Source organism: Phallusia mammillata, chromosome 1 (genome assembly GCF_965637545.1).
Source record: "Phallusia mammillata chromosome 1, kaPhaMamm4.hap1.1, whole genome shotgun sequence".
In the NCBI taxonomy this organism is placed as follows: Eukaryota; Metazoa; Chordata; class Ascidiacea; order Phlebobranchia; family Ascidiidae; genus Phallusia; species Phallusia mammillata.
Genome location: NC_137252.1, coordinates 32,548,636 through 32,575,876, shown reverse-complemented (window position 1 = coordinate 32,575,876; position 27,241 = coordinate 32,548,636). Strand labels below are relative to the sequence as shown.

The window sequence follows — 27,241 nt, the reverse complement described above, 5'->3', positions numbered from 1 at the left end:
GTTAAAACAAAAGCTTCACAAAAACGTTTTCTCCAGGGTGCTTGGACTATGCACGGCGATTGCATGTGAATAAAAAAAATTCATTAAGCGCTACTTTGTTTAATTGTTTGTAAAATGTTTGCATTAAAGTATTTTTGCAACATACAAGTTCTTATAACCTCACAAGTCAAAATGCATAGTTCATTAAAGATTACATTAAAGACTTGCAGGCAATGGAGTCAAACCGAATTATGGTCCAGTGACTTTCTCTTAACTTTGGGTTGACTACGTGCCATTAAAAACCACGAATACGTGTCTGATCGGATTGGAACACGATACGATTTCAATCATGGCATATTCAGATTTGAAACGTATGACATTCGTTCACTCCGAAATTGTGCTAAGATTTGTCATTTGTTGGATAAGTTGTGTGCCCTGATTGCCTCAAGGCAAAATATCTTGCAATTGTAGCATTTTTTTCGTTGCAAGTGACATTTTGATGCATCTTACCTCTGTTGCATTGTAGAAGTCTGCACGTGTGCAAAAAACTAAAAAATTTATGCCAAACTTGTGTGGCATTGGCTACATTCAAAAAAGTTATAATATATCAAAACTATATTAGTAATATGGCAAATTGGCTTTTCGTATCGTATTTACATTCTTTTATAAATCACCTGTCCTATGTTGCAAAAGTGGTTTGCCGAAACTTTTATCAAATAAAAATAAAGTTTTTAATTGCAGTATTAGACAGCCACATAATTATAAAATCATGAACAGATTCGCATATAGTTTTCTGTTGCATTTGTTTTTCTGTATTGCAAATGCAAAAATGAAAGTTATAACCTGAAACGTATACACTCTCATTGCCTGAAAAGTATAAATTCTTTGGCGGTATGTTTTTGAGTCTCTCATAAGCTTGCCCTCTAGCCATAGATTTCAAGTTCATTACCGATGTTTGATGTAGTTAATAACAAACACTAATTAATCCCCTACATTTCCGCAAGTCAGTGTTTTTGTGCTGAAACTGCACAACGCCAAATGGACAACTATGCGCAACAAAATATCATCGTATTTTCCATCTAAAGCTTCAATAAAACATCGGTATCGAAAAAATATACACAAAAGCCGACTAAAACATTTTTCCTTTCTCGTTTACAGTAGCACAAACGTTTTGCTGTTCGTAGGAACGGTCTTACTTAATTTCACTACTCAAGTGAACAACCTACTAAACATGACCAAGTGAGGTCTGATAATTTAGACGATAATTGCATCATTAGTACATTCCACCAGCTGAGCTGCTATAAGCACGTTTTAATTACAGGCAATAAGAGATAGCCTTTAACCTATATTAAAATTCCCAAATCACACGAAATATGCAGTTAAACAAGTTTTTTGTGTATAATAGAAATTTAAATAAAAATTGCCTTAATTTTTCTAAAGTATTTGTTTCGAAAGCTATTTAATAACTTTGCAGATCCGTGACTAGCGTTTCTGTTCAAAAGTTGCCCTGCCTTGCAAGAAATTTTCCATATTTAGAGTTTAGGACGCTGCACTGTGTATCAATAAAATGTTTGTTTTTAACCTAAAACAAACCACCGAATTTAGGTTAAATAATTGCGGACTAACTCTTTGCTATATTCTATTTCTATCTATATTCTACCTTTAAAATAGTCAAAATCTTTTAAACAACATGGCAAGTAAGCTAATGGAAATAAAGACGTTTTGAAAAAAATGGACTTTCTACGTTTTTATATTAATCACAAACACTTATCGAAGCGCATAAGTTGTTTCCCCGCGAAAGTATTGCTTTTTCTTTTTTCCAAGAAATCTTCAAAATATCATATTTCTGACTTTTTAAAATTTCAAATTTTCTTTTCTACAATAGCTTTCGCAAACTTTTGCAACACAAACAGTAAACAATTGTTAAATCATAGACGATGGTGTCAGCTCGTAACGAACGCTCTGCAATCTGTTGAAAATTGGTAATTGGGCGATCTGATAGGTTGATTGCCTCAAGCAATTGACAGTTGGCAAAACAAGCATTTGCATGTTTGCCACTTGGTAGCGCTGCTGGAGGCCAATATGGCCACTCTTGTCGTAACTAAACTTATTTAAATTACTAGATAAGTTGCTAATTGAAAATTGCAAGTTGAGCTCAGGCAATTGTAAAGTGGCTCCTGAAATTGTCTTTCATTTGTTTGGGGGAATTGCTAGAGCTAACTAACACCGCGAAAGTCTGTTCAAAACTATATGAAGCATTTTCATACATTTTCTGGATTTGTTAATACAGTGGAATAGTTAGACCTCGGTTTTTGGAAATTAATTGCAAAACCTAATTTAATGTTTGAAGCGTCGCCTGAACGTTTTTCTTTCTTTTTTACCAGTTCAAAGCCAGAACTCTTTCAACGACGTATTCTAACCAATTTTTTTAATGTTTGTATGGAGGTGAAGTGTCGCAGACTTACAGCACAACACAAGACCGTTTTTAACTTCGACTCATATGCCAAACCTTGAAAAAACTACGTAGGAAATAGCGTTTCCTATTCCCCTTGCGTCTTCTCCACAAGGGGCGCCATGTAGTTACGAACCCTGCATTTTTCGTGTGTTCAAACCATGGCGCGCCATGGTTTGAACCGAAAAGACAATTGACGCATAAACCACGCAGACGAATAATTTAATCGATATTGGTATTGGCACTTTTTTCTGTACAATCGCCGAACATTATATCTAAGCATATTTAGTTCAGCAAAATTGACGTTGTTGATTCTTTTTATTGTGCTTAAATCACAGACTGCGCCTTAACATGCAATTTTACTGCTAAAATGACAAAGATCCAAATTAAGTTTAACAATTTCTTTTAATAACAGAGTCAACTGTTTGTTTAAAATCCACTTCTGTTTGACGTTCTTTATGTCACACCCCTTTTCTCCAATTTATGGGAACTTTTATTCGGTCGGTCGTTAAATTTGTTATAAAACGTAACATCGCGTTAGACAAAAGCCTGCTTTTTACATGTTGGAGTTAACTGTCATTCAAACAAAACGATATAACTCGTGTATTTGATTTTCTCTTATAGCTAAAGCTGAAGTTCACAAACAAAAGGTGGCCTTTTGTTACAGCCAGTTCGTATGTATTGAATATTGTCTACTAGTTGGTTTCGCGCAATGGCATGTAGAAGCATAAATAAATATTTTAGTTGCGAAATTAAATGTTATTCTGACGAAAAATGTTGCCAGAGTGCTTTTATTTTGCCAGAAATGTCATCAATTGCAGCTGTCTTCTTATAAGAACTTAATAGTGACTGCTACTTGCAAATTACCAACAGCAGCGATTGTTTAAACTTTAACTACAAAGTGTAACTGAGTTTTCTAATCAAAGTTTGTCATGAGATAAAACAGCACAAACTCTCTAGTTTTAATAGTATTGTTTTCCTAGTATATTTTATCAAGTAAATTCACTGAAGGCGGCAGTTTAAATTAAAAAACTGCTTAAATTTTGGTTCCTTTGCATTGATTTGCTAAAATTGCAAATAATCACAGACATTTTCATGCTGCTTGTTTTTCTGTGTTAAGCTCAGGTGTCAGATAGACCAAAGAAAAGGAAACGATGTTGAGGTTCCTTGGTTCTGTGGCATGTTTGTTCTTATTGGTTGAAACTTCGCTTCAAGTCGGTATGCATAAGACATTGTATTTTTTTACTTTTTCAAATAGTTTGCTGGTTTATTGTAATGATTTGATGCTAAATTTAACCTCACCAGTAAATGTTTTCACTCTCTATTTGGTAAAATATCCTTTTCATGGTTCCCTTTGTCAATAAACTAGCCCAAATTATTAGACCAAGAAAAAGCAACATGCTAAATTATTTTATATAACTCATACGAATAAATGTAATAACATAACGACTGCAGCCGTTATGCTGCATTTTATGCACACAAGCGCAATAATAAGAAATATTACAACTATAAACTGATTTGTTTTTACTGGTCTGGATCATGTTTCCCTTATTCAAATAGAATCGCTCTCTTTTAACGTTGATTTCTATGTTAGGCATATGCAACCCGAAATTTTGCGACGTTTCTGACTCTCCGGGAAGTTTCTGTTGCACAAACCGAACCGACACAGACACCCTTAACCTCTACTGCAGTGCTACACAATGTGGAAGCGCTATCAACCAATACAAGACGTAAGGCCTTTTGTGTGATAAACTTTTTACCAATAACCAACAACTTGATTTTACTAAAGACACGTTTTTCATGGATGTAAAAATGCAACCCAATCCAGATCATTATTCTGAAAATGGTTTAATGGGCTAGCAAAAAGTTTGGAGTTTGGTAAACTTTCATGACCAGCACACATCATAACTACGTCATACCTGCTCATATACCAATGACCTTTGTATATGATTAATTATGTCATAGTGCGGATACGTCACGCACGCAATGACGTCACACATTTTTTTATAATCACATCAAAATTTGAAAAAAAAGTTTTAATGGACTTGAAATAAAACAGGCAGTCCGACGGCGTACTCGCTTTTGGAGCGTTGCCCGTCCACCGTGGATAAAATGAAACAAACAAACAAAAAGCCTTGACACTGTTGACTATGTGTTTTTTGTAGTGGTCTAGTTATTCTGGTGATTATTTTTTTCTTGGCAATCATTCTTGGACTCGGGTTTGTCATCTGCAAACTGGATCAGCGCTTTGCTAAATATCCGGAAAACGGATTTTATACGGACGGGAAAGCTGATGACGTCAACCGTGTGATAGAGGCTGGAAATACTAACCACGGATTTTCACTTGGAACTAGTATCTAGTAGTGTTGTGCTACGTCATAATTGTGTATGTGATGTCATAATTGCGTTGTAAATCAAACAATTGTTTAATAACATTAACTAGATAAGTCGTTATAGGAGTCTAGATAAGTCGTGAGAGAAATGTTTATTGAATGTTGACTAAGACTGAAAAATATTTTTTGTTGCGGTTTCAGTCATTTTGTGCCACAACGATTTCTAAATTATAATCGCAATTTCAACTATGCTTAAAATTAGATTACCGTGAATCTTGAATGCAAATTTCGAATTAACAAGACAAAGTCGTAAAAAATGGGATTTATCTATAATTTCTAAAACAAAAACAAACTGTGCCTAATCATGATAAACAAACGCCATGGAATGTTAATGTTTCGGCAGCACGACCTTGTTCGGTTAAGTTACTACTTTGCATACAAGATTAGAAACATCAAGTTTAAGGCCAATAATTTGCCGTCGCTAATCTTGACAACGCTTCATTATAAATTGCACAAAATAACTAAGAGTGGCAAATTACTAATTCACACGTTTTTTTGTTTGCAAAATTTCTCAAGCAAATTTGCGTTTTAGAACTCACACAATATATATTATATCACACAGGTATGCGTCCGCAAACAATGTTAACAAAACATTTACAGATTTTACTTCAACTGCTGTAACGCTGAGTTAGTATTTTGCTTGTTTAGAAAAATCACGGCAAACTTTGAAGATTAACCTAAATTGACTTTACAACCCTAATCCCGCTTACCTAAACTTGTTTATCTAATCAGCATGCCTAAAAACACTAAAATCCCCTTCGAGATAAAACCAAGATTTTAATAAATTTCCGTCTTGTGCCATTGATATCACACAAACATCTTACAAAAACACGAAAGCAGTTGACATCGAAATTCCAGCGCGAAACCTCAGACTAGACCAGAGTCAGTCAATTTGCATTCAAGAGCCTTAATAAGGTGGTGGTCGAAGTAAATGCTGGGCAGTTAGTCAGACAGAACGCACAGGGAAACATTTACTCTTTAGAAAGTCAATGAGAAAGATTTAGCTAAAGCTAAGCTTTTGTGCTGATTAAAGGTGTGAATTTGTTTAATATAAAATTGCCCTAAACCATTGGCATTTGATATAATTGGCTCTAGCTCTCTAAGATTGTATGCAGTGGGATTGTAACTTTGTGTTTGTTAAAATTTGCTTGTTTTTGACGACATCAGAAATTCATGAGCACAAGATGTTTTTGGTATAAATTGGTATAAATACTAGCCTTTAATTTTGTTTTTTTGTGTGTAGCTGATGTAACAGTATCTATTTTTGGTAAACTCTTAATAAGGTAAACATAATTGACAAAGCAAAAGATAGTTTTTGAAACATGCTATAAAACACAAGGTCGTTTGTCAATTAAATTTTTGCGCAATTATACTTTTGAGGTAAATTTTAGAATTGTCTGTAGTTACAAATACAAGTCTTGCAGAAAGAGTGAAACATAAGTGAGAAAGGAAAAAAAACGTTTTGAAAACGCTTAGTAACATTCTAATACAGTTTGGAAATTGGTACAAACAAAATAAAAAATGTGTATGTGATCGAAACAAATAAAAGTTATGTAATAACGCCAAATTATAACATGTGTTATAACGGGTAAAGGTTGGAAGAAAGGTTGTGCGGTAATATTTATGTTACAACAAAGATTGGAGAGAGAGAAAAAAAATAGTCTGCAAAACTAGCCTCGGGGCGGATTAGCAGCCTTTACTTCGAAACCTCATTTGCATACAAATATATTTCAATGTGCAATTACGGTGAAATTTATTCATGCTGAAAATCCCAAACAGTCTGGATCACCATAATTAAGTTTAAAATACAAGGTTGGCGGATTCGGTTGAGGTCTGCAGAGAGCTACCGCCGTTTGGGAAATCACAATAGAATGACTTCAATGAGCAACAGACTTTGATTGTTCTTTACTTAAGCCTCCTGAATGCTAAATTTTTGCAGATTTGAGATTTTATTTTATATAATAGAATAAAGAAGTCATTACCGCTATTGAAACTGAGATTAATAGTTAAAAATTAAAAAATGTAACAGAAATAAGACAATTGGCACTTCCGTTACTTTTTTATCAAGATGACAAACTTATTTTTGGTTTTTGTATTACCATTTAGGTTATTTTCCAATTTTCTACCTAAATTTTGCTAATTGTTTCCTATTATTTCAGATTTTCCGCTTGAAGTCTGTTATAGTAAACAAAAAATGAAAAAGTTTAACAGCACAATAAAAGGGCTACCTTGCTTTGCAATGTTTTGTAGTGTGCTGTTGTTTTCCAGTCCTTGTTTGAATGCAGAATCACCGAACATATCTTTGCATTATAGCGAACCACCAAAATATGGATTTATCTTGGACAATTTCAAAGGTATGCAAAACATAGCAGTGCTTCGTGGGGTTTGTTAAAGGATACTTTAACAGTAATAAAGGATACTTTAACAGTAATACTTTTGCTGTAACAATGTTAAAAAAATTTTCTAAAATTTTAGTACGGCTATACTTGTTTTTATTGTTATTTGATTATAGTTTTCACATTTTTACAGAAGCAGAAACCGGACCTGCCAAAAACTTGAAAGAACACACAAATTTTACGTCGTTTCAACCAAAAAATCCGAATCATTCCAACGAAGAAATATTTCCAATTGCATCACTTGTGACAATCGCTCTTTGTTTCGTCATAATCTGCCTTTCGATTACTTTTGCGGTGCAGTACGATCTTTGTGGACATTGCGTCAGATGCGCTTATGACGTCATAGAGGTACCGAAGGCGTCCAAAAGCTTTGGCTACGTAAGAGCTGAAACATCAAACGGGTTTAGTTCGAATGAAGGGTTTGTGTGACGTCAAATAATGATGTATATGACGTCCGAAATTCCACAATCCTTGCCATGTTATGTGTCATATTAGTTTTGCTGATTGGTGGGCTAAACAATGCACGTTTTTTTGTTTTGTTGATTTTCTTAGCCATAGTGTTGCGTAATAAACGTTTCTTTGATATAATGTGGATTTTTCTACTGATGGCCTTTATTTATTCTCCGAGTTTTCTATGTAGCAAAATTGCTTTTAAACATTGTGATGTAATTTTTGTTTTGAGCAAGCGCCTACTACTCGCAACCCTGTGGGTTCGAATCACGGCTTTACCTTTTGTTTTTTCTCGAACAAAAATCTTTAAGCGGCATATTGCTCTTCTAATTCGTGGTAACCTGGCGCGTTGAACTCAATCACCAGGACAGCCAAGTGGTTAGCGCAACCGCCCTGTGATCACAGGGTGATGGGTTCTAATCCTCTTTCGGTCGCTTGTGTTTCCCCGAGCAAGAAACTTGAGCGGTATTGCTCTAACCCAGTGCTTCCCGATCGGTTGAACTAAATTGAAGTTACCAACTGCCTAAATTAAACAATCAAATAAAAAAGAGTCAACGGACTTGCAATAAAAACAGGCAGCTCAAAAGTGGACCCATCGTAAGCAAAATGCATTTAGACGTTGTCCGTCCACCGAGGATAAAAATGAAACAAACAAATATCACTAACTTACCCAACTAGGACCATACGCTTATTTATTAATCAACGCGTCATTTTACTATTTTAGTTAGTTTACGCTAAACAAGCCATCACCGACATACGATCTGTTTAATATTTATGTTGTCAAGATCTCTCGAAAGTTTCCCACATCGCAAACGGAAAAGCTTTATTTTTCTGCTTACTTTGCAAAACGTGACGCCGGTCTTGTCGCAACACCTGCTGAAATGTTTGCAAACAAGACGGGAAGTGTATAAGGGCTCGTAAAACGAAAAGGCTTTGCGCGATCTGTTTCTGGATGTAAGCCGAATTTGATACTAAGAAACTTGTTGTTAAAGCGTAGTATAACTCTCGTAGTAGCTGTCGTCGAAAACAATGAAACAGAGAAGTAGTTCCAGTTGTATCTTGTACTTTAACTAAGAGAAAATGTCAGTCTTTTAAAGCAGTTTTGCAAACGTTGTTTTGTTAAATCAACTAAAAATAAAAATGCAATACGTACAACGACTTACAAACGATAAATTCAATTCTGATTGATCTCCTAAGTCCTTTTTCACATGTGTTTTTTCCATATCCTAAAGTGTTGCAATATTACAACGACATTCACCACTTCTCAATTTGCTACAAAGTCAGAAACCTTAAACGAATTTGCAATAAAGTACAGCGCCCAGTTATCGAAAGACTTTGTGCCTACTGTATTAACTATTATATTCGACGATCCAACGAAGTCTAAAGGCGACCCACTTTTACGGTTTCGACCCAGAACGCGCAATTTTGGAAAAAACGCATCAGCAATAGTCGTGAGACACAGCTTAGCTACAAGTCTACCATCAAGTAAAGTGTTTTTCTCCACCAGTTTTGCTCTCGAATTGCAAATTTAGCTGGAGTTTAAATTAATTTATGTCGTGATTGCAATGTCTGCATCGTAGAATAAGAAGTTGTCTGTTCGCATTTTGCATATCTAGGCTGTCAAAAACAACCCTTATGGTTTTCAGTACAGTTTGATTAGTCTGCAGTTCTGTAATTTTTCGGTGTATTTTTTAAACTCGTTTGCCATTGTTTCTGCATAAATGTGCTTGTGACGTTTGCATAAGGTTAATTCTGGTCTGAAAAACTTGTTCTGGTCTGAAAAACTGAAAAGCAATGTGTTTTAAAGGCTTCAAATGGAAGGTTGCTTTTCTGCTAAGGCTAGCAACTGACAGTCTACTAAACACACATAAAAACACAGATACAGAACACAGATGGTATCCTTAACCTTGTTTGCAATGGGAAACATACAGTGTGGCCTAATTGTATCATTAAACAAAAAAGAGCTGACAGTATCAATTTGTTACCTAGCAAGGCACAGGTGTATCCTTTAGTAAATGTCTATATGAGGCAAAGAGATTTGTAGAAAATGATAACGGCTTTGGCAAAAATTATTGTATGTCATAGTGGTCAGTGGCGTAGGCAGCCAAAAAGTTTGGGAGGGGCCAAATAATTTGATGTCTAATACAACTTTTTGCTAACGCTCGGCGTGCTTTTAGCAAAAACGTGACTTGTCAAACTGTGGTTTGACGGGACAACGAAACGCTTCATTCATTTATTCCATGTCTGCATAAATAAAAAAGCATGAATTTCGGCCTACAACTTGGTGACAAAAGTCATTTTTGGTAGTTTATATGTTCCTTTCATAGTTGAGAGACAATACCACAATAATGAAGGACGAAACTACACTAAATTTAAGTTTATCAATGTACAACTTTGAAAATTTGGGAGGGGCCATGGCCCCTTTGGCCCCTCCCTGGCTACGCCACTGATAGTGGTGCCGTCTTATTTAAGTAGTAACAAGTAAGCAGACGTATACATATGTGCAGTTTGATTGAGGTACCAATAAATCATAACATGTGATATAATAGTTTTAATCTTGTCAAACTGTACCTTAATATAAAACCGAAAATTACTTGGTGTGCCATAAAACTCACGCGTGCCAGGAGTTGCAGGTTTTGTTTTAGAACAAGAAATAAAATCTAGATAAAAACACATCATTGTTTTGTCATACAATAGTTTAAATGAAAATAACTGTATACACACAAGATTGCATGTTGTTTAAAACTGCGCAGAAAGGGGTACTTTATTCCAAAACAAACAAAACGTTTGAAGAAGTCAATGACACATAGGAGTTTGCTGTAGAAGCACTTTTTGTGATACTGGAGTCAGAATTTCGGATAAATGACTCACCCGTTCTGCTTGTCTGCACAGAACGTTTGCACAAGATTGACTTTCGGAGGTTTAGGGTAAATTCCATCAAATCAGACCTGATCGTCGTGAACAGAACAGTTGTTGACCCGTGAAATTGTAGTGCTGGGTTTGTGCTGGTTTACCACCAACACACCCAAAGGGCCAGGTTTGTTGTGATATTTTTGTGTTACGCTGCAAATCGTAGGGTTTTGATTTGCTTTCAGTTAAACCAGTGGTAGGTACTGAATGTGTGTGTTTTAAACCTAAAGGTAAAGAAAATGATTTGAGAAAAAGGTTTCGGGTCATTTGTTACAAAGTGTGGTCCTGCTGGAACTTTTTTCAGATAAAAAGAAAACAGCACGTGTAGTTTAATAGGCTAATATAAGTCGGTTATTGCTTTGTTTTGAGCTGATAAATGACAGAAGGTTTGATGTAGAACAGGGGTGTCAACTGTGAGGGCAAAAACACACTTTTACGTAAATCGAGAGACCGCATGTTTGAAAAGACCGCATGATTGACGCCCCTGATGTAGAACATGTACTTGCTGGTATTGGTTTACCACATTGTGGTGCATTCACATGGCAAAGTCTTTGGCGTTCTGGGTCCCTGCTATGTTGCATAAATGTGAATAAAGGTTTTGAACAGTTTTTGGCCACTTTCATTTTTATATCTATGGTTCCAGTGTATGCAATATTGCAATATGATTGACATTGCAATATGCTGGAACTGGCCATTTTTGAAAGAAATGTCAATCACTATTTTAAATATTACATAGTAACATTAACGCAAGTTATACGTCGTGCACAATGAGTGCATTTATAAGTTGTTTTGTTTAAAAATCGTCCTGTATCGCCTTGCGCTTAATACAGAAGATTCCAGATGTAAATAATTTGTCTTCAATAAGATTTGAATAAATATAAATTTGTAAATAATTGGATTTAAAATCACCCAATTAATACGTTGTTTTCACAATGCACGAGTCACGTTGCCTGCAAAATATTTTTGTGTTTCGTCTTATACATTATAAAAGGTGTTTAACAGTTTCACAATCGAATTAACTCTGATTACCAACAAACGATTCCTTTCAATACATCCATTAGGACACTGTTTTGGCTTTGTACATATTTGACTGAAATTGTTTAGCTGTTTGACTGAATATTCGGTTACAGCCAAACAATTTTAAGCGGGTTCTGTACATCATTATAGCTTTTCGGCCATTCTAACTTTGTTGTATGTAGGACAGTCTCAAGTTACATTAACTAGTAACTATCTTTTCTGTGTTTTCTAACAAATTACCGGTTTCAGAGTTTAGCAAAATGGATCTCTTTAGTACAAAAGAAAAAAGAAACAGTTTTGTAATGCTGCCCTCTAATGGTGAACCACCTAATAGACCACTGAGACATCATGCGGTTTTGTTGGTGCTTTCTATGTCTTTTTTCGTTGTGGCCTTGTTGTATGGCTGGCAACTTCACTCCCAATCCAAAGAGGTAAGTGTTTTTTTGTTTTCTCCAAGTTCATGAAAAACGTGAAGTCAATTATTCTTAAGATATATGTACTTAAGTTATTATATATTATTTACATATTTATATGATATATATGTCTTAATATCTTGAGGACAAATGATTCGATCCCCGGCCTGTTTCTCTGAGCAACAAAGAGTCTTTTGTTTCGACGAAAAAAATTCACATATCGTGTTAAAAGTACCAAGCCAATGAAAATAAATTTAAATCAAAAACGTATGTTTAAAAGCAAATTGTCACGGTGTCATATTTCTCCCCAATAACAGTTAGGTTTTTTTAAGGGATCTTTATGATATTTTTTAATACAGATTGCAGAGTTAAAGGAGGAATTCATGAAAAGTCAAGAAACCATAAAAGAGATGCAACAGAAATGCGAAACCCTGGTTTGTAGTTTGTATCTATTCTCAATAGCGTTTATATGTGTATGGAACAAAGCTGTACTTGTTATCAGTCACAAAGTGAGTTTTCGCGTTTCTAAGATTAATCAATGAGTCAACAAGTTTACGAATATTTTGGCGCGCGAAGTTTTAAAGCAGCGATTCTCAACCTTATGCTGACGACTTTTTTTAATCACTGCGTACCACCTAAACCTGTTTGAATAGATCTGAGTGAAACTGTCCAACAATCTCAATTGCTCTAACATCAAAAAAGATAGGCTACGATACTGAAATTTGGCGCCATCTTCTATCGCTTTTTAGCGCTCAAACTTTTGAAAAAAAGTTGAATAGATAGACCAAGAGATAAACCAAGTTTTCGTTTCTCGGCTTCTTGACCATGTGCACAAATCCAAGTCAAACCGGTCATTTTTAAGCGATAAGTCAACTTGCGTGTGTGACGTTAAAGCGATATTTTGGGCCATGATACTTTACCCATATTACATTAGCTCATCAAGGATAAACTTGTCAATCGAATTGCACTTTGTTTTTAGGTGCCGCATGACAACGCAACAGCCAGAACAAAAAGCCGACAAGAAAGATCTTTACCAGGTAATAAATGGATCGTTATTCCAATTGAAGCAGAAACTATGAAACTTCTATGATACTCACTCTTTTCTGTTTTCTGTTGTTTATTTATTTTTTTGCTTACAGAGGCTTTTATCGGTGCCCATCTCGTTGGTATTGGAGGAAGAAACACGCGTGTATGTGGAATTGACAGACATCTTTGCGAGCATCTGCAAATACCGAATATGGGTTAGTAGGTTTGTGGCACAAACTACAAATACTGAACTTAGAGTATTTTAACTGAACAGTATCTGACCCTTCAACAGGCAACATGCTAAAGTTGGGTCTCGTTATAACTTATCCACGGCTTTTGCCAAGTAAACTTGTAAAAAATTCTTGTTTCGGGTTTTTTAACTGTTTAAAATATGTCGGCAATCATATATGAACTTTAGAACTTAAATTCTTAACTTTGTGTGTGTTTTTTTTGGATTTTAACACAATATCTTCCTTGACCTATGAAAAAAAATTCACATACAAAACACGGTTTAGCCGGAAAACTGTATTCACTTTATCTAAAATCGTATGAATATTTCTCGCAAAAACCAATTAAACAGACTTCTTTTGGATTTGTAAATCCAACTTAAAAAACTTTGATTTTAATGTTTTAATTCTAATAGGAAATAACAAGCAGTTGAATATTACAGAAAAAGAATTACCAGCGACAGAAAAGTGTTTAAAATTTTTAGGAGAATACTTTTTATGGAGTTCGGATTCGGGAAGCACTTTTCCACCAATCAGAGTCGAAGTCATCGACGAACAGACGGATCCTGTCGGCACCTTTATTGTAATCAGAGCTGATGGATACTATTACGTATACTCACAGGTCAGTATATTAATCATTTGATTTTTCCGTTTTTAGGGTGATTACGATTGTAACTTATGACATTTTGATTAGTCAGTTATATTGGCTGACAGAAGTGTTCTTCCTAAAGAACACCTAGGATCGAAACGTTAGCTGTAATTTATTAGATATTACCTTTTAAAGTTTAATGCTTAAAATAACGGCCCAAATACACGTAAAAAGCGACGTGCTTTTTTGTTCAAATGTTTCAGCAAATGCTTATGACATTATAAGTGATATGAAGGGCCACATCAGCTTTTTAAGGCATATACCCCAAGTCACAAAACTTTGTCTCTACTCGAAAATGGAAAACTCCACCAAATTATTTTATTCGGGCTAGTGGTCCATGGCCTTAAACGAGTTTAGAATCACCATGTTAAGATTTTATTTTTCAATTTGCAGGTAAGCTATTCGGGAGCTGGAATGCATGGCACTGGTCATGAAACTGTTCAACTAAATGGCGTCGTGGAGACAGTTCTTATGAAATATATTGTTGCACAGAAAGTGTAAGTACAAAGCAGATAATTGTAAAACTGTCAGATATTATTTTCTTGCTCGACACATTTCAAATTTGCTTTAAACTTAAACGTAAATAAACTTTTTCTGACACCAAGACAATATTTTTTTTGATAGACCACTTTTTTATCGTTATTTACAACCCAAAACTTGCATTTATTGATCGTCTGTTTTAGAATTTGTTGAAACTGCTAAAAAGCTTATATGATAATGGTAAGCTGCAGACAGTGCGCACGTAAGGTCTCACTCTCATCAGTGCAGCTGGTGGCCAAAAATGGCTAGTGTAGTCATTCAACGGCACTCCAGTTTGTTGGGAGTAACAGGCTTATTTGCAAGTGTATTGTACCTACTGGGTAGTGACTGAACTAATTTCTTTGTAGCGGTGGTTACTGGGAAAGTGGACGCCGCCGGAGGGCGATAGACAGCGGTTACCATGGCGGCGTGTTTTATCTCTATGCCAACGACCGACTTGGAGTACGACCAGTGAATGTGAACGTTAGAAACGAAAGATTTGTTATGGAAAAATCGAAGTCATTTTTCGGCGCCTATTTTCTTCACACATAAATGCGTAAAACACTTACTGCTATCTGGCGGTATGTACAGGTTTACCACACCGTTCTTTTTTCTAAGATTTGTCCTTATTTTGGCAATGTCTTAGAAAAATAATGTACTTATTTCTAAGAAATGCCTTTGTTTGACTTTAGTAAAAAGTAAATCTAGACCTGAGTTCAATTTTTTGTCCTTATTTCGGGGTCCATGTCGATGGCAACCCTGTGTATGTACATATTATAAGTTCTAACACATTTTTCGTCTTAAGAATTATTTTGTTGTTGTAGTAATTACTGATTGACGGTAAATTACAACGGCCCGTTACAATCCACATCCCATTTTTGGCACTTGTAAGCAGTAGACTTTCGTAAACTGAAAGCAAACCAGTCCAAATAGAAACTCATTTGAAAATATTTAACCTTGATGTTTAAACCTATTCATTTCTTAACATTGCTCTTAAAATACTTTAAAACAAGTAGTATTTTTGATAACTCACTGTTTCCATATTTCTATTATCAAGTATTGTTAGTTTCTTTGCCTTGTTTTTTGTGCTATTTCTGTATTTTTACTTACACATATACATAATGCTGCCGCTTCAAACTGTTCCGTAACACACGGTTTGCAGTTTGCAGCTACATGTACCCTCGAGCGCCACCATTTGTCCATTTTCCTAATAAAAAAGTTCGTTGTTTACCTATTGGTGTCCTGAAGCGTTAAAAACAGGATTACCAGCGATCGCCCGTGTATGGACTTGTCACAATTAAAAGACAGCGCAGCAGTAGACAAACTAGGGTTTCTCAGAGCACCGGTCAAACATTACTGGTTTGGACAAACTTTGCAATACTTTGTCTTATTACTTTTTTAATGTCATTCTGGTTAATAGGCAAAAATTGCAGGAATAATTTTAAACTGAAAAAAACTCAAAAAATAAAAATAAAGCACAAATATATCGGTACACAACACCCGAAAATTGGTGAAATATTGCTAACCCGGCCTTCAACGTTTCAACGTCACGTAGCCACTACCTCGGCGATTGTTCCAGTGCCATTGTGACGCTTGTTCCAGTGCTTTTACAAAGCGAAATAAACTCAACTCAGTTTGCCGAGGTTAAGCTTTATACGTGCGAAAGTAACCGTAAAACCTGCTGAAGTCTATGTTTTTCTGCCACAATCGAAATATACTCGACTAAACGCAAGAAAGCAATTTAAAAGGTTTCGCGTTTTTGCAGTGATTAAACAGCAGTATTATATAAGTCGGAAGAAAAGATGCACAAATTTTAATATTACGTTTGGATAAGTTACTTTTGTTGCTGGCACATGAACGAAATACCCGAAATATCTCATCTCGTGAGTCGTGACATATCCAGACGTCATAAAAATCACGTGGCTGTGACGTAACACGCCCGAGTGGGTTTGTCTCGTAGATGACGTCACCTTGTATGTTTACCTTCTTGCCCTGTAGCGGTTAGGAAAGTTGGTTGTAAATTTTCTGCTGGATTAAAAGTTGTGGTTCATAACTTTGGCCAGCCAAGTTGTTAAATTCACTTTCGCTTTAAAGTTGATGCAGAGGAGAATACTAGTGGCAGTGTAGCTAAAATTTAGCAGAGAGATAAAAAACTTCTAATCTTCAGTTTATAATTGGATTTAAAATGTTTACGAAAAAAATGTAGACAAGAACAAATAAGAAGTGACTTTTTATAGTTGGTTCGAATTTGTTGACAAAGTTAGGATTTAAATGTCTCCAAAATATATAAAAAGAATGCTTGTTATATTTGTGTGTTTTAATGTTTATTTTCTGTTTTTTATGAAAATTAAATGCAATAAACCATTGGTTTGCAAAATATAACATAAATAATTATTGTAAAGGCCTTTTTCATCTATATGACATTCTTTTTCAATACTTTTCTCTTTTTTTTTCATAGTATTATTTGTTTTTGTGCCTTAAAACAAATTTTTGAAATGCAACAAGCTCCGGCACCCCCTCCAACTTCGTGCCATTCAAAAGTGGAACTGAGAGTTTCTTGCACTAATTTATTGGATAAAGATGTTTTGTCGAAATCGGACCCACTGTGTGCTTTTTTTGTAATGCAAGATGGACGCTGGTATGAAGTAAGTTGGCCGTTAAATAAATGAAATAAACATATTGCATGCGGACCATTTTGAAAGTTGATTGATTTATGAAATCCTGGTACTTAAATATTTTTCAAATATTTGTGACCACATTTTAAAATGCATTACATCCAGTGGTGGGATTCAATTTTTTTATCAGCCGGTTCTATCACAAAGGTCATATTTTCCTGCCGGTTCTGTTACAAAAAGTCTTAAAAAAATTCATTGGACGGTTGTATAGAACCGGTGCGAAACAGAAGAATCCTACCACTGATTACATCATCTTGCCAACTATTAAAAAACAAATGTTTTTGGTCAATAACAACCAATTTGCCAAGTTATTTTATAGATTGAAGAAAATTTGTACATACAGCACAGTTTGTTTCAAAATAATAATCCTTATGGAATTGTCTGAATTATATGATTTACTGGGTAACAAGTATCACCTGTGTTGCAATGGACAGAAATATATGTACTGCTGCTGCTCTATACCAATGGGACTTAAATGTACATGAATGCTGTTTATCTTGTGCTAAATTTTAAAAAAACTGAATCAATTTTTTCTGTCTTTACTTTAGCATGCCAGAACTGAGATGGTCCTCAACAATTTGAACCCAAACTTTGCAAAAACTTTTACCATGGATTATTACTTTGAGGAAGTTCAGAAAGTAAAATTCGCAGTCTACGACATCGATAATGCCAACCAAAGACTTTCCGATCATGACTTTCTTGGAGAAATCGAAGCCACTCTCGGACATGTAAATATAATTGCTTAATTTTTTTTTACCCAGTGTTTATAGTTTTGCCAGCTTTAGAAAAAAATATGTTAAGTGTTTAAACACTGCGAATAAATTTTTTTAAATGCTTACTTAAATTGAGGTTAACCCATTAACATTCTTGGCTTAACTTAAATTCAATATGTGTTACCAAATCGAATTACTGAATTATCACTTAATGTAAACAAAAACATAATATTTTAGATTGTATCACATGGAGTTCTTGATGAACCATTGCTAATGAAAGATAAGAAGCCAGCTGGAAAAGGCAGAATTAAGGTAAATATTATGTCCAAGGTAGCAAAGCTGAAATAAAACAGGTGAAATGTAAATTTAGCAATTTTTTTTTATATAATTAGTTGTTAGTAGCCCCAAATCAACATAAAAATAGATGTGCTGTTTTGTTGATCTTCAAATATTTTGATTGTTGATTGTATTGGAAATGTTTAATATTTTTGCCAGAAGTAACATAACTGGATATGACTTTATTTGTGGCAAAGAAATAAATTTTGTTGTTTAAACAATCGTTGTAATAAATTAAAATTAATTGATTGATTGATTGTTGGTGTTATTACTGCTCACAAAATATTGCTCAGATGATAATAATACTGACTGTCAAAACAATAGCCACAATGAGTATACATTGTATAAAGTCTTTCTGGTAGATTTTTTATAAATTTACATTTATATTAAGTCCCGTATTTCTAGGTTCATAATTCAATTGTGTAAAAAAAATATTGTTTCAGATATCAGCAGAGGAATTAGGTGGAAGCAATGAAGTGGCTTACTGCTCATTTAAAGGGACTAGTCTTGACAAGAAGGTAACAGTCACAACCGATTACACCAATTTTACAGTTGCGCAAGCCAAATGCATTATTTATGTCGAGGTTTTGTAACAAGAATTATTGATTTTGGAGGCTTTAAAATACCTGATAATAATTCAAAGCAAGCATGTATTTTGTTGGCATTTGTTACAGTTATCATGAGCAGCTAATACCAAATATTTGTTTTTGATAATAATATTGATTAATTTGTCCTTTTAATTTGGAAGTAATATAGCACAATTTCTGTATAATTTGTCACACAATATTATCTACCACAATAAGATGAAGATTATTTAGTGCAGCTTGTCAAAAGTTACAAAAGGAAAGAGTGTTCCTCTGAGAACAAAGTTAATTGGTTTTGCTCATTATGCATTATCTCACTTAGGATAACAATTGTTTTGTCAAAACATCTGAATGATAAAATAGCAATTATTCATCATAAAGCAGTGATTCATTCCGGAACGAAATAAATAATTTTTGACTCATATACCGGAACGAAATACTGAAATAAAAAATATTCAAAATACTGGAACGGAACGAAATACCGTTATTTTTTATTCCGGTATTTCGTTCTGGACATTTGACATCAAACAATTGCTGAAAATTTCGCGCCGTTGAGCTATAATAAAAATTGAAGTTCCTACAATTTACATCTGTTTGACCATCATTGACAAATGTTTGGTGACATAACAACTACCGACAATATTCCTTGTGTGTTACAACTTTCTTTCTTTTTTCGCTTTACAGTTGTAAAGACCACAAAGAAATGTTCTTTTGTTAAGACCGAAATACTGAAAAATACCGTTATAAATTTATTTCGGTCGGACAGGAACGAAACGAAAATATCGGTCCAGAACGAAATAACGAAATAAATAATTTGCTCAGAACGAATAACGTTATGTGGGTTCGTTTCGTTCCGGTATGAAACACTGTCATAAAGATATTATTTTTGATACAACCTACCATATTTAATTTTGTACCATTGATTTTAATGCATGTTTTATACAAAGACTTTCTAATCAACTTACCTATTTGTTTTATGTACATAGTTGTTTTTGGAAAAACGGAAATGTACAACTTTACATTTAAAAAAAAAGTATTTCTAGGATTTCTTTGGAAAGTCTGATCCGTACCTAGAAATCCATCGTGAAGGAGTTGATGGAAAGTGGATGATGGTCCATAGAACGGAAGTGATAAAAAATACATTAAATCCCACATGGAAACCTTTCAAGATTTCAACACAAAGTTTATGTGGTGGAAATCACGATGCTCAACTAATGGTAAATATATTGTCATGTATATCTTGTCAGCTTGTATTAAACTTTGCTTAAATGTGTACCATGTTTAGCATGTAGACAAACTGGCATTTCAGGAGCCAGACTCACTTGAAAATGTGTTTGCTTTGACTGACAAGTTAAAAATAATGTTTAATCTTGGTTTCTAAGAAATCTTTCTTTCTGGTTCTCCCTATTTTTAGCTGGAGATTATTGGCAGATTTGCTTATGATGATGTGCATTTTACCAATAGTTCAACATGGCAGGCTGTCTATGCTGTATAAGGCAAACTCACTGTTAAAAATCATTCAAAGCTATTTAGGAAATCCTGTTGAGCATATGAAATTTTGCATGTTGCCCAAATAAAGCCTTGCTAAAATATGTATTTAGGAAGTAACCATAGAGTTCGAAAATTAAATTTGTGCATAGTTTTTAGTGCAACACCTATGTCAAGAATGCCCAAACTAATTTGTGTTGTATACTTTTTGCCAAAATACACAATGTGGTCTTGTCTGTGTACCATGTCACATGTTCTGCGTTGAAATATTCCTAAAACTTACGGCACATTAAAGTTTATTAACTGGAGCAACTCCTAGGTCATTAATACCTAACAGCATATCAAGTGTGGTTTGGGCACATGTTGTTTGAATCTTTATGTTGCAACACAATTTCAACATGCTATTCATTGTGTAAAGCATCACTACATGTATTGATAATTAGGGAGGGTAAACAAAAGATGGTGTTAGGTCAACAATTTTGTAAAAAGCATTTCTTATAAACAACATTATTGTAACTGGCATTAAAGGAATTATCATTTTATTGTAAATGAAACCAATTACAGTCTTCCCTTTTTGCAGATCAAATGTTACGATTGGGACAATGATGGCTCTTCAGATTTCATCGGTGAATTTCAAACAACATTCCGATCATTTCTAGAAGCTGAATCATCTCCTGTAAGTTGATTCCCCTTTTTGTTGGTTGCTACGTTGCAAGTAATATGCAAAGTTTAAGATTTGACAATAAAAATGTATCACAGAAATTTAAGCATGACTGTTTTATAGCACAAGATTTTGCATTGACGTTTGTCGTTTATTGGCAAAATTCATTTATTATGTGTCCCGACAGCATTTGTTTTTGACATTTCTGTAGTGTTTAATTTTTTTCACATACAAAATGAATCGGTGAATTTCAAACAACATTCCGATCATTTCTAGAAGCTGAATCATCTCCTGTAAGTTGATTCCCCTTTTTGTTGGTTGCTACGTTGCAAGTAATATGCAAAGTTTAAGATTTGACAATAAAAATGTATCACAGAAATTTAAGCATGACTGTTTTATAGCACAAGATTTTGCATTGACGTTTGTCGTTTATTGGCAAAATTCATTTATTATGTGTCCCGACAGCATTTGTTTTTGACATTTCTGTAGTGTTTAATTTTTTTCACATACAAAATGAAACGAATTTAATTTCAACATGATAATGGCTTTAACCAAACATAACATAACTATGATTTGAAGATTGACAGCACAGCAAGACAGACTGTCACATTACCAGTAAATAGTAAATATTTTATATGCACAAGTACATTTGATAGTTTCTTATTCATTGGTTAATAGAGCGAGCCATAAAATAGTGTTGGAAAATGCTTAACTTGCAAATTAAAAAGTTTGAGAAAATTGAAACCACTGCAAATATGGGTGTCATATTTAGCATAAAAATCTTCAAAAACATTGTTTAACTATTATTCCTACGTATTTTAGGTAAAGTGGGATTGTATAAATCCTACCAAAAAGAGAAAGAAAGGAAGCAAATATAAAAACTCTGGAGTGATCCATCTAACTTCATGCAAAGTAGGTCTTGTCTGGGTATTTGTATGCTGTGAAAATTAAATGAGTGTTTTACAATTGTGTTTGTTTTATGCAGATAGAAGTGGAATACACATTTCTTGACTTTATACTGGGCGGATGCCAGATCAATTTTACTGTAAGTGGGAGAAAGTAGCAGTTTTTTATCAAAAGTTTTTTTTCCACTTAAACCCTTGAAACACTTTATAATAGTTCTTCTTGCTCAGGGGCCAAGGTTGGCACTTGAGGTAATTTTCATGGCACAGCAAATGAATGGCAGGCATCGCTTAAAAGGTTGCCGACCCCTGTTCTGGCCCATATATAATCCTTTCCTAAAGGAGATTGTTTTTGTCCACATATATTTTCCATTTTTTACATATGTTTTGCACATGTTTAGTCACAAAAGTTTAGTGTGTCAGATTTACATATGTGATAGGTGGTTTGCAAAGTTCTGTTGGCAGATATTTCATCATCTGATATGTAAAACTAATTGATTAATAGGTTTACATTTGGTGTGACAGGTAAAAACACATCTGTTTCAAGCATAAACGCAACCAGGCAATCTTCCTGCAGTTTGCAAATTAGCTGTGATTAATAAGTTTGTCATATCATGTCGTAAGAGTAATAGTTACTTTATCTAAAATTGATTGAGACTGCTGACATTTGCAGTAAGTAAGCTTTAAAATGTAAGTCTCGTTATAATAAAAGAGTAGACTGCATGGTTTTGTATCAATTGTTTTTCTAACATTTCAAAAAACCTCACCTTTGAAGGTTGCTGTTGACTTCACTGGTTCTAATGGGGACCCGAGAAGCCCCCAATCATTACACTTTATGGACCCACGGAACCCCAACGAGTACTTAAAAGCATTACGGTCTGTCGGTGAAGTTTGTCAAGATTATGATACTGACAAGTTGTTTCCTGGCCTTGGATTTGGGGCCAAAATTCCACCAACGTATCAAGTTTCATTCGAATTCCCTCTAAACTTCAACTTCCAAAATCCATTTTGTGCAGGTTTGTTTAAATTAAGGATTATTATGACTGGGGTAAAATGTGACCTAAAATGTAAAAAAATGAAGTATACATGTATCTGCCAGTTTTAAATACATGTAAAGTGATTGGGACATCCTTTTAAGTTACAGTTTCAGCTCTACTTTAATGTTACGTTTAACAATTTATTTATTCAGTCTGTTTCCATTTTATACAACTATAATTTGAATCATAGTACACCAGGCCCTTTGAAGTCATTATATGGAATCAATACAAAAATTCAATCCAGTTCTAGATTTTTCTAGCCTGTGCCTTGCCACATGGGAATGCCCTGGAGATGGGCTTGAATCATTATAATGCCTTCAATTAGCCTGGTGTACTATGATTTATGGATGAGTATGTTGTGATCGCTGGTCTGCATGGACGCAATAGGGCTGATCCCAGTATGAATGTATTCAATTTAGCTAAATTTAAACCATTCACATGTATGATTAGTTTACTTAACTTTTATAGCTAAAATTATATTTTCTGGAAACCCAGATATTTGCAACAAATTATTATTGTCTTGTTTTCAGGCATTGCTGGACTTGAGGCTGCTTATCAAACTTGTCTGCCGCAAATTCAGCTTTACGGACCCACAAACTTTGCGCCAGTTATAAATCATGTAATGCGGTTTGCACAAGAAGAAGCACAAAAAGGTGTCGCGTCAGTAAGTAATTTCCTTTTTTGTGTGTAAATAGAATAAAAAGGAATTGCAAGACCCATTTTGCTCAAGGCATGAGATACACTGCTCCTGTTGGCTGATGTATAGAGTTGTTTTGTTTTGAAAGCAACTTTTAACATGCCAAATTAAAGCCTTTGTATGTACATCCAGACCGATACGTTTAAGCTTAAATACTTTTTGTATAGATTTTGTTGCTAAATATTGGTTTTTAAAGTGTTTTAGTGTTGTAAATACAGTGCTCTACATGGTACCTGTATAAAATACGTAATAGATTTGTAGTATATGGCAAAGTTAGCAATTTAAAGATTTAGAAGATTGCAGTTTAAAAATTTGTTTTGATATTTTGTTTGTTGAAGTACCTGTATTATGTTTTGCAGAATTATTACATTCTTCTGATCTTAACGGACGGTGTCATATCAGATTTCCATCAAACTAAAGATGCGATAGTTGCGGCTTCACATTTGCCGATGTCGATTATTATTGTAGGAGTAGGTGGGTAACAAAATACTGGATCATATTAAATGTGAAGTATAGTTTGGTTTATGTTTCACTCTTCTGATTTTGATGTTGTATTTCCTAGCAGTAGTTAAAGTGGGGATCTTTTTTCTATGAATTAAACATTGTTAAATCGTTGAAAAGTTTTTCATTTAAAAAAAAAAATTTCATGTATGGAACAACTGACTCATTTCTTACTACAATACAACTTTTTAAATCAGTGTCTAGTCTTCCTGAAATGTTTTGTTGTAAATAATGTATTTTATTAGGTGGGGCTGATTTTACGGAAATGAATGTCTTGGACGGTGATGATGTTCGACTGACAGATCGAAGTGGTCGACCTTGTATGAGGGACATTGTACAATTTGTTCCTTTCAGGGATTTCAGAAATGTAAGCAATTGACTTGTTCTTTTTCGTTGTTTAATGCTTGTGTTGGAAATGTAAAATATTGCTTTGCTGTCTGTGTTGGTGTCGTTTTGTATCATTCTTTCAGAAAATCATTTTGTTGGAAAACGCTTTTGTTACAAATCTATAAACAAAAGCCAAAAACATTTTTTTCACAAAACATCAAAATATGGATTCACCACAAAGCATTTACATTAATATGCATTTTTTGCACTTTTTTATCCAACATTTGATTTAAATATCCCGCTGAAATATATTAAAAAATATTTGGCATTGTAGGTTAAGTAACAAGGGATCGATTAGAAGTTTTTTAGGTGGGGTATATAATAAAACATTTCCATATGTGTCAAAATAATCAACCTTTAAAAAAGTTGGCTTGCCATTTGACACCTAAATTGTACAATCATCCTTATAATAAATACACAACAAAATAAAAATATAATGTTTTTAGGCACCACGACATATTCTTGCAAAAAATGTTCTTGCTGAATTGCCCGATCAGGTCATTTCATATTATCGTTCACGCAAAATTCAACCTTTGAAAGACCCCAAATTGGCTCAGCAAAATCCATTTGGTTCTAATACATCGCCCCCTGCTTATGCTAACTCTTGAATTTCATTTGGTAAGCAGCGATTGTGGTATTGTGTTTGCTATGAGTTTTATTTTTTGCAATCGAAAACTCACCAACGAATGCTTGATTTTCATCCATCTCTTTGCTTTGCAATGACATTTATCTAAACACGTTAGGCCAATTTTATTTTTATTTTTTTGCTTTATTTTGTGGCATTGCATATAACTTTTGGATTTTCTTGCATTTCTAACTCGTTTACACTTGTAACGTGTAAAACAAGCATTCAAAAAAATCGTAAAAAGTGGGTAATTGCTCCAAACAACTGTAGAATTACTATAATAAAACACAAATACAACACACATAAACATCGGATGAATGTATGCATATGTATCTCCTGAACACATGTATATCAGGCAATTTTTCATTATATTTTTTCACATTTTTGCATTTAATAATTTCATGAATGCATTTTTTTGACAACCACAATTACCCAATCTACATTCATTGGTCATGCATTACTTGATCGTTCATTTTTCATCACATAGCAAAATTTACTAACAATCTTGTGCTTGTCCAGCTATTTCCGGCTTGGTGATTGTTTAAATGTAGTAGTGTGTTGTTATGTTATTTTTCACCAAGTGAACTGTTCTCAACCCAGTTCTACTCAAAAACAGTGACTCAATTGCAATTGCTTACCGCAAAATAAAGTAGCTTCTAGTAAACCTTATTTACAACAACTAAACCACAATGTTTTTTAATGCAGGCTGCACCAGCTGAACTGGCTAAAAATGTTTTAGCTGAAGTCCCCTCACAAGTTACATCTTATTTCAAAGCACGGAATTTCAGCCCATCTCCACGACAAAATCTTCAGCAGTTCGGTCAACCAATGCAAATGAACCCATTACCTCCAAACTAGCTTCATACTTATGTATGAGATATCAGTTTTGGCTTCCGAATATTTTTTAAGATGTTTGCTAGTACTACTTACTACTTTCAACTCAAAATCCAGTTAAAATTTTGCCAGTGTTCTGTGTTAATGCAAAAATTGTTTGCCTTTGAAGCCTTGTTTGCTTAAGATACACTATGCTTTGCTGAAAGCTGGTAAATCTATTTGCTTGAAAAAATGTATCATAAATGCAGCCTACTTAGAATTATGGCTGGTATTAAAGTTTCAACAGTAATTTTCACACTTTTTTCAACATTTGTGTTCTAGCTTGTGTAGTTTATTTTAGTATGCTTGGGCATTCCAAAACCTTCAGGTCTTAAAATTAATGTTTCATCTTTATTGTAGTGATTTGTTTTACATTTACACTTTTAATCTGTTTTAGTGTGCAGATTTTACATTATATGTTGCCATTTTTGTGCTTTGTTTCATTTCAAGGTTTATTGCTGCACTATAACCATTGTCAGTTTCATTTTGATCATGTTTCCAAAAGATTTTAAGTGATGTATAATTTGTAGCAATTTTATTTCTTTACCTTTGTCTTGCTACGAAAAGAAAAAATGTTTTTTTTTATGTTTCACTAATTTGGAGAAAAATGCAGATATCCCGTTTTTCCTTCATGTTTGCTAAAAAAATGTTTTGCTTTTTAACTTTACCTTCAGGATTTTATAAATATTTTTGCAGTGTTTAATTTTGACTTTGTATCGTAAAGAAAACGAAGAAAAACGTTTAAATGAAAAACGTACATTGGGTAATCATTTCTTTAAACCATGCTAGTGTACATGTGAAAATACAAAACAAATCTTGTACAATATATCACCAGTACTACCAAATCATTTTCCTGTACTAATTTAGGTGTTTTTTTGCAAAACTTGGCACACATGATATAATTCCACACAGTTTAGTATGTATTATCCCTCACTTTTATTAATAATATTTACTGTGTTATTTGACTTTGCCATAATTCGCGCATTCCGTTGTGTAAATGTGAAGGAAATAACTTTCAAAAACATACCGCTATTTTGGAAATATCTTTCAACGAAAAAAATACCATTTTGAAACTGTGATTTTTCGCGTTGGTTTCAAGAAAAAGAGAAGTTATGAAAGAAAACGTGGCAGTTTATTGAAAAAAATGTTCCAAATGTATTTGAGAAGCAACGGATAAAACAAAAAAATAGTTTGCATGTTAAGGATTACGTAGAAGTATAACTAAGATACAGTCAGTGTTAAACATAACATGCCTATTTTGCTTCGATTTGACAAGCTTTAAAATATTTGTAACTTAAGACAAGGCATTTATAGCTAAAACCCCTGGGAAG

The 27,241-nt window shown here is 34.0% G+C and overlaps 2 protein-coding genes and 1 long non-coding RNA gene across 4 annotated transcripts; all 3 read left to right on the top strand.

Moving 5' to 3' along the window:
• Positions 1 to 6,988: 6,988 nt before the first annotated feature.
• On the top strand, positions 6,989 to 7,805 carry LOC145208973 (uncharacterized). The gene is made up of 2 exons (XR_013854978.1): positions 6,989 to 7,178; positions 7,354 to 7,805. It is a non-coding gene; the product is annotated as an uncharacterized LOC145208973 (long non-coding RNA).
• Positions 7,806 to 11,857: 4,052 nt separating this feature from the next.
• LOC145232268 (uncharacterized) lies at positions 11,858 to 15,651 on the top strand. Its single transcript, XM_080096849.1, has 7 exons — positions 11,858 to 12,028; positions 12,370 to 12,444; positions 12,990 to 13,047; positions 13,150 to 13,251; positions 13,749 to 13,885; positions 14,306 to 14,409; positions 14,800 to 15,651. Exons 1-7 carry the CDS (start codon positions 11,858 to 11,860, stop codon positions 14,981 to 14,983), a joined length of 831 nt encoding a protein of 276 aa, XP_079952975.1. The 3' UTR covers positions 14,984 to 15,651.
• Positions 15,652 to 16,869: 1,218 nt separating this feature from the next.
• On the top strand, positions 16,870 to 26,989 carry LOC145230088 (copine-3-like). 2 transcript variants are annotated; one of them, XM_080095466.1, is made up of 14 exons: positions 16,870 to 17,076; positions 17,655 to 17,834; positions 18,057 to 18,131; positions 18,599 to 18,673; positions 19,783 to 19,956; positions 20,808 to 20,903; positions 21,711 to 21,800; positions 21,874 to 21,933; positions 22,566 to 22,806; positions 23,358 to 23,491; positions 23,884 to 23,998; positions 24,271 to 24,392; positions 24,859 to 25,030; positions 25,743 to 26,989. In XM_080095466.1, the coding sequence occupies exons 1-13, from the start codon at positions 16,927 to 16,929 to the stop codon at positions 25,018 to 25,020; spliced, it is 1,674 nt and encodes a 557-aa protein (XP_079951592.1). In that variant the 5' UTR covers positions 16,870 to 16,926; the 3' UTR covers positions 25,021 to 25,030; positions 25,743 to 26,989. The 2 variants fall into 2 exon arrangements, with proteins under 2 accessions (XP_079951592.1, XP_079951599.1); XM_080095473.1 differs by lacking the exon at positions 24,859 to 25,030 and having other exon boundaries at positions 16,871 to 17,076.
• Positions 26,990 to 27,241: the final 252 nt, after the last annotated feature.